Source organism: Colius striatus, chromosome Z (assembly GCF_028858725.1).
Source record: "Colius striatus isolate bColStr4 chromosome Z, bColStr4.1.hap1, whole genome shotgun sequence".
Classification (NCBI taxonomy): domain Eukaryota; kingdom Metazoa; phylum Chordata; class Aves; order Coliiformes; family Coliidae; genus Colius; species Colius striatus.
Window position 1 is genome coordinate 66,681,003 of NC_084790.1, and position 18,150 is coordinate 66,699,152.

The window sequence follows — 18,150 nt, forward strand, 5'->3', positions numbered from 1 at the left end:
TTTAAGCTTGTTTGTGTCTGTGCTGGAATTAACTATTTTTCATGACTTGATATAATTTTGTAACAGGATTGCAATAGTTTTGTAACAGTCTGGTGTAACATGATATGCATTAGTTTACAGCCATTTTTAAGTCAGCTCAAACATTTATTGGACAATGGCATCTACAAGGACTTGGCTAGTACATCTGTAAACTTTGGAAACTGTGAGCAGAAATATATAGAATGGAACTGTGATGAAGAATTCAGAGCTCAACTTCCCTGTGTCTGTGTCTTAAAAACACAAACTTCCCTGAGTCTATGTTTAAAATTCACAATCTAGATTACTATATAAGCAGAAGTTGAAGAGATTTTGATTGGGATTGTAGCTGACTTGATTTCACAGAATCAAGGGCAGCTTCTTTAAAGAGCTCATCCTATGTGGCTGCCTTTTGACAACATCATATAGAAAAATCCTCTTTTATTCTGCTCTATTTATAGCGTTCATTATAATGCCAATGTGGAGTACTCAAAAGCTATTCTGTACTTGTATGCAGAGACAGAATCTGCTTAAAAACAAATTCATAGGTGTGTACTTATTAAATACACAAGTGAATGTAAATCTTCATCAGTGGAGAATGAAGAAAGAACATTTTCCTTAAACACATAATTTAAAAAAACCTGCATGAATGCCTAACCCACTCTTTGATTTGGTATGAAATGTGTTGGTTTTTCATCTTGAATAAAGTAATATAACTTGATTCTCAAGTATCTTAAAAACACAGCATGTCAACATTTTATGCTAGTATAAAACAAGAAGAAAAATCCTCTCAAAAGGTCCAAAGTTAGGCAAACAGATTAGTTACAATTAAAACAGTACCACTAACTCTAGCAAGCTTCTGTGTGTGTTCAACTGAGGGCATAATGCATTAGAAATAAAAGTAAAACCACCTTGTTGGTCCAGATCTTTTCAGTATATTGAAGCTATACCTTTCTAGAGGAAAGTTAGTACTCTCAACAATTTTGCAAAAGGTTTGGAAACTCAAATTAGATGATCAGAATCTTTCACTGAAAGAAGAGAATGCAGTTCACAGATACTGTGCTCCTCAACAAGTTAATATGAGGCTGCTTTTTCTAGTTTGATTCCTTTTAGTGGCCCTCTGTGGGTGTTTTGCTGTGCACTGATTGCGGAAAGTTTAGTTCAGTAAAACTCTTCCTCTGTGCTTTTTCTCTCCTGACATTTCCTCTCCCTGTTCCTAAGTGTGTGCTAGTCAGAGGGGTATCTGGCTCCCAGCCAACTCCGTACCTCGGTATATATAGGGACTGACATGAGGGCTGTAGGGAAATGGGCCTGGAAAGGCAGTGTGCAGACAAACAAATGTCAATGGTCTGTACTGAATGGTAAAAAACATAAATGAGTGTCCTCCCATCTTTCCCTCCAAATGGATGAGAAGAGCTCCCAGGTTTGAGAGCTGTAGTTTGGTTTCAGCTTAAGGAGTGGGATACTCTGTTCTGGGTGACAGCTGGCATCCTTTGGACTGTTTCTTATGTACATTCCTCTGAAAATACCTTAGATAACATTAAAACATGCCTTTCCATTTTTTCAGTTGCAGGCATTTCTGGATGAAGCATTCATCTTTACAAAATAGGGAATTTGTTTTCTAGATGTGATGATTTGTGTCTTGACTGCACAAGGAAGTTGGGGATAATTTTATAATCAAACCCTCCTGCTTAAAACTCCAGTGACTAAATATGGTACCTACTATACTCTGCCTTCATCAGAAAATACTTAATAGGTAACTAATTGTAATGATTTGTCATGTCCAAGCTAGCTTTTATCTAAGATGTAATTATTACCCTAAAATAGTAGAATGTAAATAAACTCATTGCAACACATCAAGTAGTAGTAGGTTGTCAACTGCATTGTCTGCAGAGATAAACACAATGAGAAGAACTTAACATGAAACAACTAGTTCAACTGTAAAAAGCACAGACCTCTTTTATAGAAAAGCCTCACTGGAACTGCAGGTATGGAATTGGGGGAGGTGCGGAGGGGAATAGACCATGAAAACTTTTGTTTTTCAGGAGGAGTCTGGAGAACTTGGGAACTGAGAGGAACAGGCACGTGTACAGGGACACAGGGCTGTTAAGAAAAAAAGGAAGCACAGGGATGATCCGAGGAGTTTGAGAACAGTTTCCCTCTGTAGCTATGGGGCTATTGCATGCCTTGTGTATATAGGAATATTTGCACAGCAGAGGGAAGTCATGGTGGAACATCAGCCTTAATTTGCTTCCTAGGTTAAATGTGAAATGTATATGGGAATAAAAGGTCAAGAGTCCACCTTTTTTTCTCCCCCCCCCCCCCCCCCCAAAAATACATGCACTGATCACATCAAATTATTTTTCTGGAAAGAAAAGATCTTGAAATTCATATTTCTGTCCCATAGACTTCCAGTTCCCTCTTTCTGCTGTAGTATCCTTATTTTATGAGTGCAAGAGTCTGTCTCAAAGATATGGGTGCTCTGAATGGGAGATGACAGTGAAAATGTTTCCAACTTGCTTCTGCTATTAAAAAATTCACCAATTTAATTTGGACATAAACACGCCATCACAGCTTGTGTGTGGAAACATTTGTCAGCTCCATGAAAAGTCAGGAGAGAACTGCAAAAGGAAATATGACAGGGAATTCAGATGGACCTCAGCTGTAGCAAAAGCCTACTACTCAAAAAGGTCTAGTGTGGTTCCAAATGAGAGAAGTAGATGGATCCTGGGGTATAATTTCACCTACATAGTTAAACTATTAGAATACTTCTCTCCATGGGCAAACCTGTGTAGAAGTTTAGTCTCCAATATGTATAGGTCCTGATACCTACTATATACTTTTAAATAGTCAAGTTTTAACTGGCTTTGTCAGTTTTCTGCAAAGACGTACCCTATCATTTGTCTACTCTCTCAAGAGCTAAGTTGAGATTAAGATATTTCTCTTTTGGAGAGTGCTTTGAAATAACTTGGGGCAAGATTTGGACAGTTTACCAGTATGTGCAAACCTCATGAAATATCTGAAAGACACAAAAAATCTTAATCTCTAAATAAATGCCAAGTGTTTCAAGAGAGAATAGACTGTTTATCACTCACTGACACTGGAAGACAGAAATCTTTTTCTACAAGAGGAGCAGATGGATAATGTTTTGTTGTTGCTGTACACTTGTCTACCACTCTGTTTACTGTATATATTCCTACACTGAGACATATGCAGCTCTGAACTGAAAATAACCCACTTGTCCCTGATATCCTCTTCTAGAAATTCCACGTCTTTTAGTGGCTTATCCCATAGAATAAGACTGATGGATTTGTGCATATACAAAACTAAACTTTTGACTGTCTAGTTACGACTCTAGTTAGCAAAGTGTTTTGCATCACCATTGAGGCATTAGAAAATTAAAGGTGCATAAGGCATTGTGGAAAAACAGCATTGGGAGTGAGAATTTCACTCCCCAAATATGTAATTCTGAATGCAATTTGTCATTTGAGTGAATATTCAATAGAGTAAAAGTGAGAGGAGACTGGAAAGTGAAAGAAAAGGTATGAAAATGTTGCAACTAAAATATAATTTACGTTTCCTGATTAAATATTTCAGTTTTTCCCCTCAAAGACATCCTGAGTCTTCTTAGTAGCAGCATACTTTACAGGTAGCATCTTCTTTCTTAAGTAGTGAAAGAAGTGTGAAGAATATCCAGTTTGGAATATCCTCTCCATAAAAAAACAGAAGATAAAAGGCAAAGGTTTTTGTTTGTTTGTTTGTTTGGGTTTTTTCTTTATAGGTTCTTGATTCCAGACAAAACAGGTATTATGGCATGGGCTATGTGTGGGAGCAAAAGCAGACAGTATGCTGCTGCAGGTTAGAGAGCACAGAGCACATAAACTGTGTTCTGGTAGTTTCCAAAAAATGTCTCCTAAGGGAGAGGCAGGAAATATTCTTGGGGTATTGTTAATGTAAAAATAATGTAAGATAATCCTTCCTGCTCATGCATGGGCAGGGTCTGCTTCTTCTACCAAATATAAGTATACATCTAGGCTTTCCAGTTCTACAGGTGCTATGTCTGTGAGGCAGTGATTTGCACTGCACTTCAGGATAGAAGAGCATAGCATGGTGTCATGGTTTGACATGAAGCTGTTTCTGGTAAGAGGGAAGGGGCTGTAAAGATGGCTCCTCTAAGAAATTGCTCGAAACTCTCCTCAGCTCTAAGCCAGATTCATTTCTGGGGCTGAGCCAATTAGACACCTCCATGATCACTTTTTAAGAAGAAGCTAGAAGAGGAGACTTTTTCCTCCTTCTTCTTCCTGTTTCTTCCTTCTTCTGCCCCTTCTTCTTCTTCTGGCTGCTGGTGGTGCAAGGAGTAGGAAGAGTGAGAGAAAAAACCATGCGGGCTCCAAGGTCAGTGATGAAAGACAGGAGGAGGTGTGCTGGAGGAGACTCCCCTGCATTCTATGGAGAGAAGTGGTGAAGCTGAGATTTATTTTCATTTGTTTAAAGACCCCGCATCAGTGGTAGAGACTCGCTTTGATAATGACCCCGTATCAGGGGCAGAGACTCATTTTGCTAAAGCTGACCCTGAACCAGGGGCAGCAGTGACTCATTCTGCTAAGAACCCCAAGCCAGGGGCAGAGATTCACTTCATTAAGGGCACCCCTGTAAGGTGCCTCCTCAAGTAATGGCTGGAGGAGATCGTGTCCTGTGAAAGGGACCAAATCACTTCACTACAGATCCCGAGCAGGGGCAGGCATTTTCTTCATTAAAACTATGACCAGAGGAGGCTGTGTCCCATGGAAGGGATCCAATATTCACAGAAGCTGTAACTGTGGGGAGGAATCCATGACAAAGCATCTCATTAAACTTATGCCCAGAGGAGACCTTGTTCCGAGGGAGAGACCCTCTGTCTGCAGAAACTGGAACCATGGAGAAGAATCCATCCCAGAGATTTTCACTAAGGACCGTGTCCCGTGTGAGGGACCCTGTATTGGCAGAAGCTGCAGCTGCTGGGAACAACCCACACCAGAGGAGTTCGTTAAGGACTGTGTCCCAGGGGAGGAACCCCATATTCAGAGCAGGGGAAGAATGCCAGGAGTCATCCTCATCTGAGAAGAGAGAAGCAGCAGAGCTCATCTGTGAGAGAATGACCACATTCCCCATTCCCTGTCTCCCTGAGCCATTGAGGGGGGAGGAGGTAGAGGTATGAGGAGCAGTGAGCTGGGCCAGGGAAGAAAGAAGGGATGGGGGAGGGAGATCTTAAAGTGCTGGTTGTAATTTTCTCATCATCCTACTCCCTTTTTGCTTTTATTCCATTCCGTTTCCTCTCTAAGTCAAGTACTGGAGTCTGTTTTGCCCAGAACAAAGAGAGCCCTCCCTGCCCTTGTCTTAATCCATAACAACCTTGCTTATCTTTTTACTCCCATTTCACTGGGGCCTCTGCCATCCTAATGAGTGTGGGAGTGAATGGTGGCTCTGAGCTTGAGACTGTTGTGGTGCTTCCTTGCTAGCAGGGCCAAACCATGACATATAGTAGAGCACCTTGACTTATGGAGAGGTTGGGAACATTGGCTGAAGGTAATATTTCTTTCAGTGTCCAGGTAGGAGTCCTGTAACTTATTCCTTGCAGAAACATATCCTAAAAGCTCTATCTAGTAGTGATATATGTTGCTATAATTAGACAAAGTATGTGCAACCTAACTCAGTGTATGATAGTAAATTAAGGACTTTGTGTGGGCTTCACCAGTTTTCTATTTGGAATGTCACTCAGTACAGAATACTTTACCTCTTAGCTAATTTCTCTGGTGACTGCACTGGTATGACAAGCCATACAATTAATTTATTTCCCAGACATATTTTCCCACTTTCTGTTGTTTATCTGCCACACACAGTATTTATAAAACCTGTCTTACCTTAAAAGCAAAGAAATGATCTGTATATTTCTCACCGAACACAAACTTAGCACCTGTGTCAGAGTACTCCAGAAAAGTCTAGGGACAAAAAGCAAAGAAAGATAGCCATCAACCTCAAGTCCCTATCAAAAACTAAGCAGATGTTACTAGTTGGTTTGTTACTGGATCTAGTGGGGTCCAAGGAGTTTGTACTCTACTCTCTGTGGTCCAGGCTTCACTGACTGTATCTGGCTGAATCAAGGTTCCCTGCTCTACCAAGACTGCAGGCTGCTTCAGAGTATGTGGATAAGCAGCAAGGCCACATTTTCCTGCAGTATCTAACAAGATAAAGGCTGTAAGATGTATTAAAAGAAGTTATTCTTAAAAACTCCCGATACTGTGCTGCAGTTCTACCCTTCCTCTCGTGGAAACAAATGTATACAATTTTAAATGGCGATTTAATGGCTGAAGTAATGAGTTTTGAAAGCAGTAGTCAAAACCACTCAAAAAAAACCTTTTAACCTTTAAATATGGTGGTGCATTTTTATATTCCTGATTCCAAACTCTGCAATTAACAATACAGTTTAAGAGGCAGCTGTAATAACTAGAGCCTGGAACTAAAGAAAGAGGGCATCAGACCTGCTTTAGTTAGAGACAAAAGGGGACTCTGAGATCCTGGTGACAAAATCCAGATGACTCACACTGCCTGCAAAATAGCAGCCAGAAAGATATCAGTCTTGTGCCTTCACTGCCATTCACAAACAGTACATTCTGCACTGTCGTGTTTTAAATGTCCTTAATTATCTGTAGTGTGAAGAACAGCTGTGTGAATAGTATCGCTGGAGTGGGAAGTCTGAATGTCCTTCACTGTATACTCTCTGATCTACATTTTGGATTTCTCTTATTTATTACTTTACAGTAATGGACATTTTTAGAAAAAAAAAATGGATGGTGTGCTGTCTCTGGAGAACTCTTGCTGTTCACAGCTGTGGATTTTGCCACCTGTAGTTGAATTAGTTTTCCTACAAATCCAAGAACTATGAAATATCCTTGTAGCCAGGACTGTAGCTACTCTGAAGACAGCAGTGAAGACAGTCTGTCTTGCAAATTCCTAAAGTTTTTCAGCATATCGGGTTTATTGCAAAGATTCTTTGGAGTTGGGCCAAGATACCATGAGTGACCTGGCACAATAGCAGTTTTGTTTTTGAACCGTACAAGTTTTAATTTTAGCCCAAGGACAGTAAAGCCATTAACAAGCAGGGTCACTCTAGCCATTAGTCGTCAACCTGTTCCATATGGTCTTGTATTAACAGGACAAAAAAGAAATGAGAAGGTTGAATTCAGGTAATCGATTACCTTTCTGAGAACCTAGTTTTTCTGAAGAGGGCAAAACATGGACCCTTGAATTGTCTGGATATCATGTGAGAGTCTTAAGATGAAAAATTACATTTAAAAATGATTTTTTGCCCAGTAGCTTACCTGGATCTGAATGCCTAGCCAGTTAAATATATCAAACCCCACTTTGGACCTCAGAATAAGAAGCCCAAGGATAAACTGCATTACCACTCCTGAAAATACTGGTCTCCAAGCAACCTAGATGGAAACAAAAATAAAAACAAGCCATTTGTTATTTAATGAAACAGTAACTTTAGATGATTACTAAATGGTGGTGAAGGAGGTGGTTGATGCTATTGCTAAGGTGTTCTCCACTGTTTTTGAATGATCATGGAGCACAAGTGAGGTGCTTAAAGACTGGAGGAAGGCAAATGTCACTCCAGTCTTTAAAATGGGCAAGGAGGAGGATCCCAGAAACTACAGGCCAGTCAGCCTGGAAATCTGGTGAAACAGCTCACCCTGGATGACATCTCTAAGCATATGAAGGAAAAGAAGGTTATGAGGTGGAGCTGACATGAATTTACCAGGGGGAAATCCTGCTTGACCAACCTGATAGCCTTCTAGGATGGCATGCCTGGCTGGGTAGATGAGGGGACAACACTGTATTTACCTTGACTTCAGCAAGGCTTTTGACACTGTCTCCCATAATACCCTCATAGAAAAGCTCAGGCAAGATGGCTTTGATGAGTGGACAGTGAGGTGAACTGAGAACTGGACAAAAGATAAGAGCCCAGAGAATGGTAATTAATGGTGCTGAGTCAAGTTGGAGGCCTGTGGCTAGTGTGATTCCACAAGGGTCAATTGTGGGGTCAGTTTGAAGGATAAAGGGACTTGAATGAGGGGACAGAGTGTACCCTCAGCAAGTTGTCTCATGACACTAAACTGGGAGGACTGGCTGATTCCCCAGAAGGCTGTGCTGCCATTCAGTGGGATCTCGACTGGCTTGAGAGTTGGGCAGAGAGGAACCTCATGAGGTTCAACACAGGGAATGGCAGAGCCCTGCATATGGGGAGAACAACTCCATGCACCAGTACAGGCTGGGGATTGACCTGCTGGAGAGCAGCCCTGTGACGAGGGACCTGGAAGTTCTGGTGGACAACCTTGTGCCTTTGTGGCCAAGAAGGCTGATGGTATCCTGGGGCGCTTTGCTCAGAAAACATCTTTGTTTGAAAACACTGTGAAAATTGAATCTAATTATTTACAAGGCAAAGAGATGCAATGACACTCTCTAATTTATTCAGATGATATTTGAATAACACAAGCCAATTAGATGTAATGAGGACCCAGGGGAGAGTACAAAGCATTTTTACCTCAGCTGGAAACAGCAGCAATTGCAAAAACAGGGAGTGGCAGATCCATTACTCCCTGCTGATGGGACTTTTTCTATCAAGAAAATCTCAGCACTGATGGGAGTGTTGAAAAAATGCTAGTGAAACTTGGTGACCTGGACAATATATTAATATATGACTGATGAAAGTATGTGCTGTATGCTAGGCATGCATATAGCGATAAAAGCTGAGGGTGAGAGTATTATGGCTGAAGTAACCCCTTTATAATATCACAGCAATACAGAGTGTACATCTTAGCTGGAAAAACAAAATAAATGACATTGACAAGTCTGTGGGAGTGGGTTAGTGAAAAATGAGGACCTGTTTGGCCTCATCTGCTGCATTTGCAGTGTGAATCTTGTGAAACTTATGAGAGATTAAGAGCTACATGAGGGATGCACATCTTCAGTTCCATATGATTTGTGTTGATGTGATGACAGTGTCCTCAAATAAGTGCCTATGATGTCCTGAGGACTGGGGTGAACTTTCTGTGGATGGAAAGCATGGACTAGGCCTGTCTCAGCTTGCATGGATGCTCCAGGAACAAATGTATTCCAAATTTCACTAGGACTGAAACAAAGAATGGGCAGAAGTTTCCCAAAATAGTGAGAGATAGATACTGGTAAAGACTCCAAGTGCTCCCCAAGACATCAGAACTAAATGACCTTCCCCAGAAATGAAATACATCACAGGGTTTTGGCAAGACTAAATTTTTATATTCATGGGGTTTCTGTTATCAAACTTGGTGCAAGGGTAAGGAAATAGCTTTTAATACATTGAACAACAACTAAAAAAACCTGCAAAAGGTCCAACTAAACACTTACTCTGGTTGGATGTTTGGAAAAGATAAACATCAAGAACACATATATCACAAGTCCACCAAAGGAGATCAGCTGTTGGGATCCCTGTTTTGCTGTGTCGAAGATGAGCCAGCAAATTATAGTTATAATAATTGCTGCGCACAACACCCTAGGAAAAGGAAAAGTGTCAGACATGACATCCTGAAGAAGACCAGGTATTCATTCCACTTAACCTCACCACAACATCTACATCTCTGAATGAACGCTCAGGTAAGTGTATTAAGCTGAAATGTATAGCTCTACATAAGCAGGAACCTGCCTTTGGTGATGCAACTCTGACAACATCCCTTGGTGGCATCCAGAAGAAATGTCCTCCCCAAAATCAGAGTTGGGGTGGAAATCAAACAAAGCACGAGTGACTCTTGTCTGAGCATTATTTCTTCTAAATGAAATATGAGAAGATTTTTTTCTCCTTTCTCACTCCATATTCCTATTCCTTTTCCTTTCCTATCTTGTTCATTGAATCTTTTCTTAGCTCTAGGCAAGACAGACTTTGGTTATTATGAATCGCACTGTGCTGTTTAAGTGGTGGGACTATGAAACATGCACTATTTGGAAGAGGTTTTAAAGTGTTTACTTCTTTGTAACCATTTGTAGTCTGTTTAGAAAAATGACTTTTAATCATAGCAATTTTATCTTCCTCAGAAACAATGACAAGAGCCATGTGTGCTTCTATATTCAGTGTTTCTATGGCCTCCACTATCACAGGATTGTCTTCAGATTGTGTATTGAAGGTAATTATCACAACAACAGCTGGAGAGGCAAGGAAATACATCATTACATTTACACAGGGGAAAAGTAAACATAGACCCTTTTCTTGTGTTTTAACAGTTGTTTAGCTTCCATTGATTCCAGTGGTACCTAGATACCTAAATTCCATTTTTAGACCTGGATCAAAAATACTGCAGGTCAACTCCACAAAATTACTTGGCCATTGCAATGCTTTCTATGCCTGACTTTCTGCCTCTTGGGGGAAGCTGTGACTTACAGTTAAGCACTTTATCTGTGGTATGTATTATTTGAGAATTTCAGTCCAGGTAATACAGCAATTACTGCCCCTGGCTTGTTCCATCTGTTCATCAAGACTCTCCTGTTCTGTTTGCTGAAAGAGGCAACCAGATTGACTTAGCTGAGATACAAGGCAGCTGGTCAGTTTTCTTTTCCTTTTTAATGAGATTTGTCTTTTTTGTTGTTGTTGTTTATAAGCTTCCTTTTGTTCCCTGTTTTCCCAGGAATAACTTAAATATATCTGATAACTGCTCAGGAACTGAATAAGTACCTACTAGATCTAAGTGCCTGCCATTTATCAACCAGACGCATGTCTATCATCCCAAATAAAGTTGTATGATCTTACTATGACACTAAATATGGCTGGCATGTTTTGGTTCCTGAAGGTCAAGTAAAAATTGCTATGGTGATACGTGAAATAGTGGTGCTTAGATAACACACTTCAGTCTTTAGCAGTTTGCATATTTTAGAGTTAAGATTTTTAAAAATCTCACAGCTCTCTGAACAAGTGACAGTAAGGCCCTTTCTTTCTTGTAGAAAGCTAGAAGACACCTGAACTTCTGTGGACATGTTCTCTTGCAATCACAAACTTGTCCTATCTCAATTTGAGGAACATTTTACACTTTCTGTCAAGATTTTAGATACCTAGCTACTGTACTGCAATGTTAAAGGTGTACCTGCCATGTATAAACTGGGAATTATTTAATTATACTGTTTGTATTCTTTGATGTTACTGCTATTTGTATGATTGATCCAGTTCCCTGTGCTTATAGGGTTGTAAGCTGAAAAAGAAGTATGGAGTAAAATGGCTAATGTTTTGTCATTCTGCATAAATAGAAAGTAATTGGTATTTACCATTTCAGCCAAAACCACTGTCTCTGCAGATATATTTCTCCAGGGTTAAAAAATGCAGTAATTCTGTCTTCATACTTCTCTCTTAAAAAATCCCAGCAGATGAAGAAGATAGCTAGGAGAGTGGTGATAAAGAGTGGCAAGGCTCTCTGAAAATTCAAGATGCAGGCTGCAATAAGTACTGCCAAGTATGCTGCCACAGAAATAACAAAATACACATCAGTTAGATTGATCTCTTTTAAAGCAGAATCAACTTATAAATTTAAAGGATATGGTTAAATAATGTCTGTGTTTATCTTTTAAGTGCTTTTCTGACTCTCAAATACTGAGGTTTTTTTTTTCAGATATAGTGTTCTTGCTTACAATATGAATATGCAAACTGGCTTCAGCAGGTTATGTGCTTTGGCAAAGTTCATATCAAATGTGTTAATGACCTGGGAAAACTAAACACATCTACAAAATTCCTTATTCCTGTGTAAAAACTATGAATTAAGAACAATGGGTTTTGTTCCTTCTTTCACAGAAGGATGAGTTTATCCAATAAAACTAGAAGAAACATTTAAAAACATTTGCTAACTGCCTGATTTGATGGCCCTCTCAAGTAATTGGGAAGCTTAGCTGGAGTTTATCTTTTAAAGTAGCTGTGATTTGTCATTTCTCATGCTTATTTGTTCTATGAAATACATAGTTCTTGGAAAAAATAATCTGATTTTGTCTATGGCAAATAAGGAAGAACTACTGATTTTTGTGATGCAAAATCAGTAGTTCTGATCAAAATCAGTTCTTTATATGGAATTAATGTATGAAGCCCTGACATATCCTTAGTACTCACTTGCTCTCTTGATCTGGAATATGTCTGTACTGTGACAGAGGAAGACAAGCTGAAGCTAGGGCAGCTAGGGCAGGTTATGCATCATGCAAGCAGCTCTTTGACAACCACTTTATGATATGCTGCTGCCTATCACATAGACATATTTTAGGTCTACGTGTTCTCAGTGTCCAAACAAGAGGATCTTAAACAGAAACTTGATGAATTAGAGGGGTACAAACCAACCTACTGGCTGATTAGTAAAGGGGTAAGAAAAATAAATATCTCAGTCACTTTGCAATGCATGCTGACATAAAACACATTTCCTTTAGCACACGTTCGCTATGGATTTCAAGTGATATGGGTCACAACAGAAAAATTTGATCCTAGGCCTGCTGATTTAATTTCAGCCCAAGTTGTGTCCGACTCTTTTTAAATGCAATTCATGGTTTTGGACAAATTCCTAAAATTGTAATTTAACAAGCCTTTTGAAAGGGACTGGTAAGGGAGTAGACACAAAGACTGGACTACCCTTTTATCCTAAATGTACTTGCTAGTCAGAGTTGAAACATACTGGGGAAGCAGTATGGAATGAGTGGAAGTTTTGAGATCTGGAGCTTTCTAAGGGACTAATTTAACTTTTACCTCTTTTCAAATGAATTCTTTAAGACAGTCAAGAGTTCTTGTGCCAGATAAAAGACAGGCACAGTCTATAATCTCATGTAGGTAAATAAATAAAACTTCAACAATTCTAGGTGTAACATACTGTTACCTGTTATTAAAATTCCGTAGATCACATAGTGAATTCTGGTTTTATGCTTGTTCCAAAATTCACAGGCTTTATCATATTTCTTTTCTAAATGCCTAGGAAAATGCAAAAAACCATACAGATTAGAAACTTAAGCTGTAAGTAAAAAAGAAGAGTAATCTGCACAGGAAGATCAAATTGATCAAAATTTCTCCACTGGAGTATGCTGCCCTTGGTAAGGGTTAAATTTGGACCCCAACGTGTCAAAGAGAATCCTACCAATCCTGCTGTGCAATCCTACAAAGCTTCTGGGATAAAATTCTTTGGTTTGATGTTGGACAAATGAAAATCTGTCAGATCTCTAAGCCACCAACTATTTAACTGGCCAAAGTTAACAGGCCAGTTCTGATAGGCTTTGAAGCACAGCTCTTCTGTGAGGAGGTCTGTTAACAGGGTTAGTGCAAATCGGGTGGGTAGTGAAAGATTTGGTGTTCATTACTAGTGCCACTGTCATGGTTTGACATTAAGCCATTTCTGGTAAGGGGAAAGGGCTTGTATAGATGGCTCCTGTAAGAAGTTGCTCGAAACTCTCCCCATCTCTGAGCCAGATCCACTTCTGGGGCTGAGCCAATTAGATGCCTCCACCACCACTTTTTAAGAAGAAACTGGAAGAGGAGGCTGCTTCCTGTTTCTTCCTTCTTCTGTCCCTTCTTCTTCTTCTGGCTGCTGGTGGTGCAAGGAGTAGGAAGAGTGAGAGAAAAAACCATGCGGGCTCCAAGGTCAGTGATGAAAGAGAGGAGGAGGTGTGCTGGAGGAGACTCCCCTGCATTCTATGGAGAGAAGTGGTGAAGCTGAGATTTATTTTCATTTGTTTAAAGACCCCGCATCAGTGGTAGAGACTCGCTTTGATAATGACCCCGTATCAGGGGCAGAGACTCATTTTGCTACAAACACCAAGCCGGGGCAGCGATTCACTTCATTAAAGGCCCCATACCAGGGACAGTGACTATGGCTGGAGGAGGCTGTGTCCTGTGAAAGGGACCAAATCACTTCACTACAGATTCTGAGCCAGGGCAAGCATTTTCTTCATTAAAATTATGACCAGAGCAGGCTGTGATCCCAGGGAGGGACCCTATGTCTGCAGAAACCGGAACCATGGAGAAGAATCCATGCCAGAGATATTCACTAAGGACTGTGTCCCATGTGAGGGACCCTGTATCGGCAGAAGCTGCAGCTGTTGGGAACAACCCACACCACAGAAGTTCGTTAAGGACTGTGTCCCAGGGGAGGAACCCCATATTCAGAGCAGGGGAAGAATGCCAGGAGTCATCCTCATCTGAGAAGACAGAAGTGGCAGAGCCCATCTGTGAGAGAGTGACCACATCCCCCATTCCCTATCCCCCTGCGCCACTGTGAGGGGAGCAAGTAGAGATAAAGGGAGTAGTGAGCTGGGCCTGGGAAGAAAGGAGGGATGAGGGAGGGAGATCTTAAAGTTCTGGTTTTAGTTTTCTCATCATCCTACTCCCTTTTTTTTTTCACCCGGAACCATAATTGGCAGTGAGCCCTTCCTGCCCTTGTCTCAATCCACAACAACCTTGGTTGTCTTTTTCCTCCCATTTTGCTGGGGCCTCAGCCATCCTAACGAGGTGGGGGTGAATGGGGGCACTGAGTGTGAGACTGTCATGCTTCTTTGCTAGCTGAACCAAACCTCGACATCCACAAAGACTGTTAATACAGCCAGCCTAGTGTTGCTGTGTGGACCAGTACTGTTGCTATAGTTACGAAGGTGTAAGGCTGCATTTATGTATGCAAATAACCAATATCCATCTGAAACCTTAATTACAGTGTACATAGATGTTCCTGAATATTTGCAAATTTAGTTGTTAATTACATTAACTTTTCATCTAGGACTCATCAGTTCATGGATGCTAAAATGATTTGTTACATTTGAATGTCCTGTTCTAGTACTTGTTCTTCCAAACATTACATACTTCACTTTCGTTCTTTTCTCATCTCACCGAAAGGTACACTAGTGTGATTTCGTAAGACAGGCTGAAATTTAGGGAAATAGCACTTAAGGGAGTTAATTCAACAGAGATCTCCAATGTAAAGTATACTGGTGATGTGGATATATTTCAGTTAGGAAGGGTGTAGCTAAATAAATAACCTTCTATTGTGCAAAAGTGAAAAAGAAATCACAGCTGTAGCTCCATCTCTTTGAAATGATGTCTTACAGTTTACATGCTATAGAGGCAACCTTGTATTTAGATATGTTATTTATCCAGACTGTACTTGATTGGCAACTAGATGCAGGTGGAGTTAGATGCACATTGACATTCACTATGAATACCTTTCTGCATTAAAAAAAAAAATCTGAATAGTATAAACCAAATTGGGAATAAATAAAAACTGTTATTAATTCATATCAACACTCAGAACAGCAGAGCAGGAGCATACTTCTTCATCAGAACAAAAAGTAACAGTGTCTGAGAAATCTTGATTGCTTTTGATATTTCTTTTTTAGTTCTGAGAACTCTTGTTTTCTCACAAATCATAGCTCTTTTACTTGTAAAAACATCACGTTTTCTACCCAATCTCAGCAGAAAGATAAAATACAACAGGAAAAGGAATAAAAGGAGACCTGAGAGAGAGAAGAATGAATAACCCAGAGTTACTTTATCAGCTATAGTTCATCCATCAATCCCCCAAAATTACCATCTGAAATCTGTAACTGCTACTTATCAGTCTTTTGGGATTTAAAATTGTTATTTTAAGAATATAATTCCTTCTAATATCTTCTTTATTCTAGCATCTCTCTCTCCCTTGTTATTTTATTAATTTAGGTGATTATCACTTCGGTACCAGGATATCTTAAGTGTTTAGGCATATATGCCATAAATATACAGCTCTGTTCTGAAAGATGGCAGAAAAAACATCCTCCTTATGAAAGACAGTTAATTTACAAAAGGAACATAATTTTCTAAAAGCTGATCTTTAGGCTGATCCTTTTTTCTTGCTGATGGCTTTTACTTAGTCAAAGATGTTATAAAAACAGATATCACATATGCACATTTAAAGGACCATTTAAATGTGACATTTTTGCATATATTAAAACTGTTCTTGCTTGCATTTTGAAAAGAATAAATCCTTTTTCTGGTCTGCATGTACTCCGTAGCTGAATTCTTTTTATCAACACGAGAATCTTTGAAAGGGGTTTTGTTTCAGAACACAGGCTATTCAGCACTATCTGTTAAAAGAAATCAATGGCACAGGTGAAATGGAGGCTCTTTGTAAATGCCCCTTTTGAGCAGGTACGAGGAAGATACTTGATGACATTTGGGCCTGCTTTTAGGAGATAGTTTACAAAAACCAACTTGGTAGAAATACTATTGCCCTTGTCAGATGCTCAACATAAAAACAAACTTAGGCAAGGTACAAAACCAAGTGCAAAACCAGAGAGCACAGGGCAAGCCTTAGCCTGAATGTCAACAGAGTAGAGCAAAGTGCTCTTCAGCTTCCAGCCTTTCAGCTTTCAATGCCCAAGGCAATGGTACTGGCTGCTGGCGGAATAAAGACAACTCGGGAACAGTAAGCCCTGTGAATTAAACATTATTTATTTCTCTGTCCTTCATGGGAGTACAAATAAACTAAAATAATGAATAAATAGAAGTTGAAAAGTGTTAAAATTTAAACAAAGAATTATTTTTTTAAAAAAAGCTTTATCTCTGCCCCAATTCAACCCATTCTGCATAGATGTCTCTTCTCAAGTAACTGTTGTGAGCCCAGGTTCAAGGGGGAAAGATCCTGCTAACCTTGTACAGCTATCTGCATGCCAAAACTTGCCTGTCCAATTAGCTTGCTTTTGGGTAAAGCTGGATACATGTCACTGGAGCAGCTGATCAAATGTAGATGTTAGATTTACCAAATCTTAGCTTTTGTTTTTGCTAGATGAGACCCTAAATGTTTTAAATAAAAAGGTGTTTCATGTTATGTACTGCTAAGGGAATGACAAATCTCCGAAGAACAGAGAGGAGAAAGGAAAGAATATTTAAGTGACTTCTAAATACTTTTGCTAGATTTTTGAAGCAATATTTTAACACGATGGTGTTGGTAAACCTGATCATATTAACAAAACTTTAATTTCTGTATGTTCAACTCAAAAGCATAATTAAAATCTTTCTAACTACTTCTGTACATAAGCATATAATTTGTACAGTCATGAAGTCTTTCCAAGTAGTCCAATTTAAATAAGAGAAACTCCTATCTGAGATATGCAGTGAGTAGCTAGAATCTCATGCTAGAAAGACAAGTTTGAAGCTGAAATGGTGTACTATATAACAGAATGCAATTATAGGAATGAAAGGGAAAGTGCAGCATGATTTCTAAGAAAGTTTATATGAAGATTCAATATGACAGAAAAATACTAAGATGTTAACATCTATAGTTTTCACCAAAAAACTCTCTAACCCTCAAGTAAAATGCAGATGTATGCTTTCACTACCTGATCACCTGGCACCAGTCCTAACACAGTGTACAAATTCTGCCTCATCAAAATGGCTTTTTTTAAATAGCTATTTTATTCTTATTTTGCATGAAGATAAATAGCTATGCAAAACGAAGGATAATAATGAACCTTTAAGTTCCTGAAAGAGACCACTGTTTGACACCTCTCTTTTTAAAAAGGCTCTTACAGAAACATCGGAAAAGTAGTTAATGTACAAAAAGAAAAAAATCCTGCTCCTTTAATTTGCAAGAGTTTAGAAAGATAGTTCCATTATCATATGTGTCAGCTGAGAAGCATAACAATTTAAAATACAATTTGTTTTTCTATTACACAAATTGCTAGGCAATACAAAGATCTGTGTAGCATGGGGGTATGGCAGTGAAATTTAGACCAGTCATTCCAGAAGCAGAAACACTGGTATCTTACTGTTTAGGCCAGCATAAAGTGAGTTGAAAACTTAATCATGCAAAAGACATTACCCTTTCAAGTGTGTCTGATCATCAGCTGCTGAACCATGTTTGTTTTCATGCAGATCATTCTCCATATTGACATATTCATCCTCCTGGAAAACAGATCAGTGATGAGGTTATGAGGTATGAGGTGTGCATACTTGTAAGGTGCAAAAAAATCAAATCCCTACTGGCAGATGTCTGAAACAGTCTCAAGACTTTCTAATCTAGACTGAGGGCAAGGGCCCAGCTCTCCTGTTTACCCCCAACACCGTGATGAATATCAGGCAAACAAGTGATTAGA

At 39.5% G+C, this 18,150-nt stretch overlaps 1 protein-coding gene across 1 annotated transcript in view; it reads right to left on the reverse strand.

The window, feature by feature from the left end:
• SLC28A3 (solute carrier family 28 member 3) overlaps positions 1 to 18,150 on the reverse strand; it is a 46,667-nt gene that overhangs the window by 14,613 nt on the left and 13,904 nt on the right. The window contains exons 2-7 of the mRNA XM_062018264.1: positions 17,877 to 17,959; positions 12,918 to 13,009; positions 11,341 to 11,530; positions 9,442 to 9,586; positions 7,374 to 7,487; positions 5,916 to 5,993 (exon numbers count right to left, since the gene is read on the reverse strand). Coding sequence (XP_061874248.1) covers positions 5,916 to 5,993; positions 7,374 to 7,487; positions 9,442 to 9,586; positions 11,341 to 11,530; positions 12,918 to 13,009; positions 17,877 to 17,959 — 702 coding nt within the window. The remainder of the gene's footprint in view (positions 1 to 5,915; positions 5,994 to 7,373; positions 7,488 to 9,441; positions 9,587 to 11,340; positions 11,531 to 12,917; positions 13,010 to 17,876; positions 17,960 to 18,150) is intronic.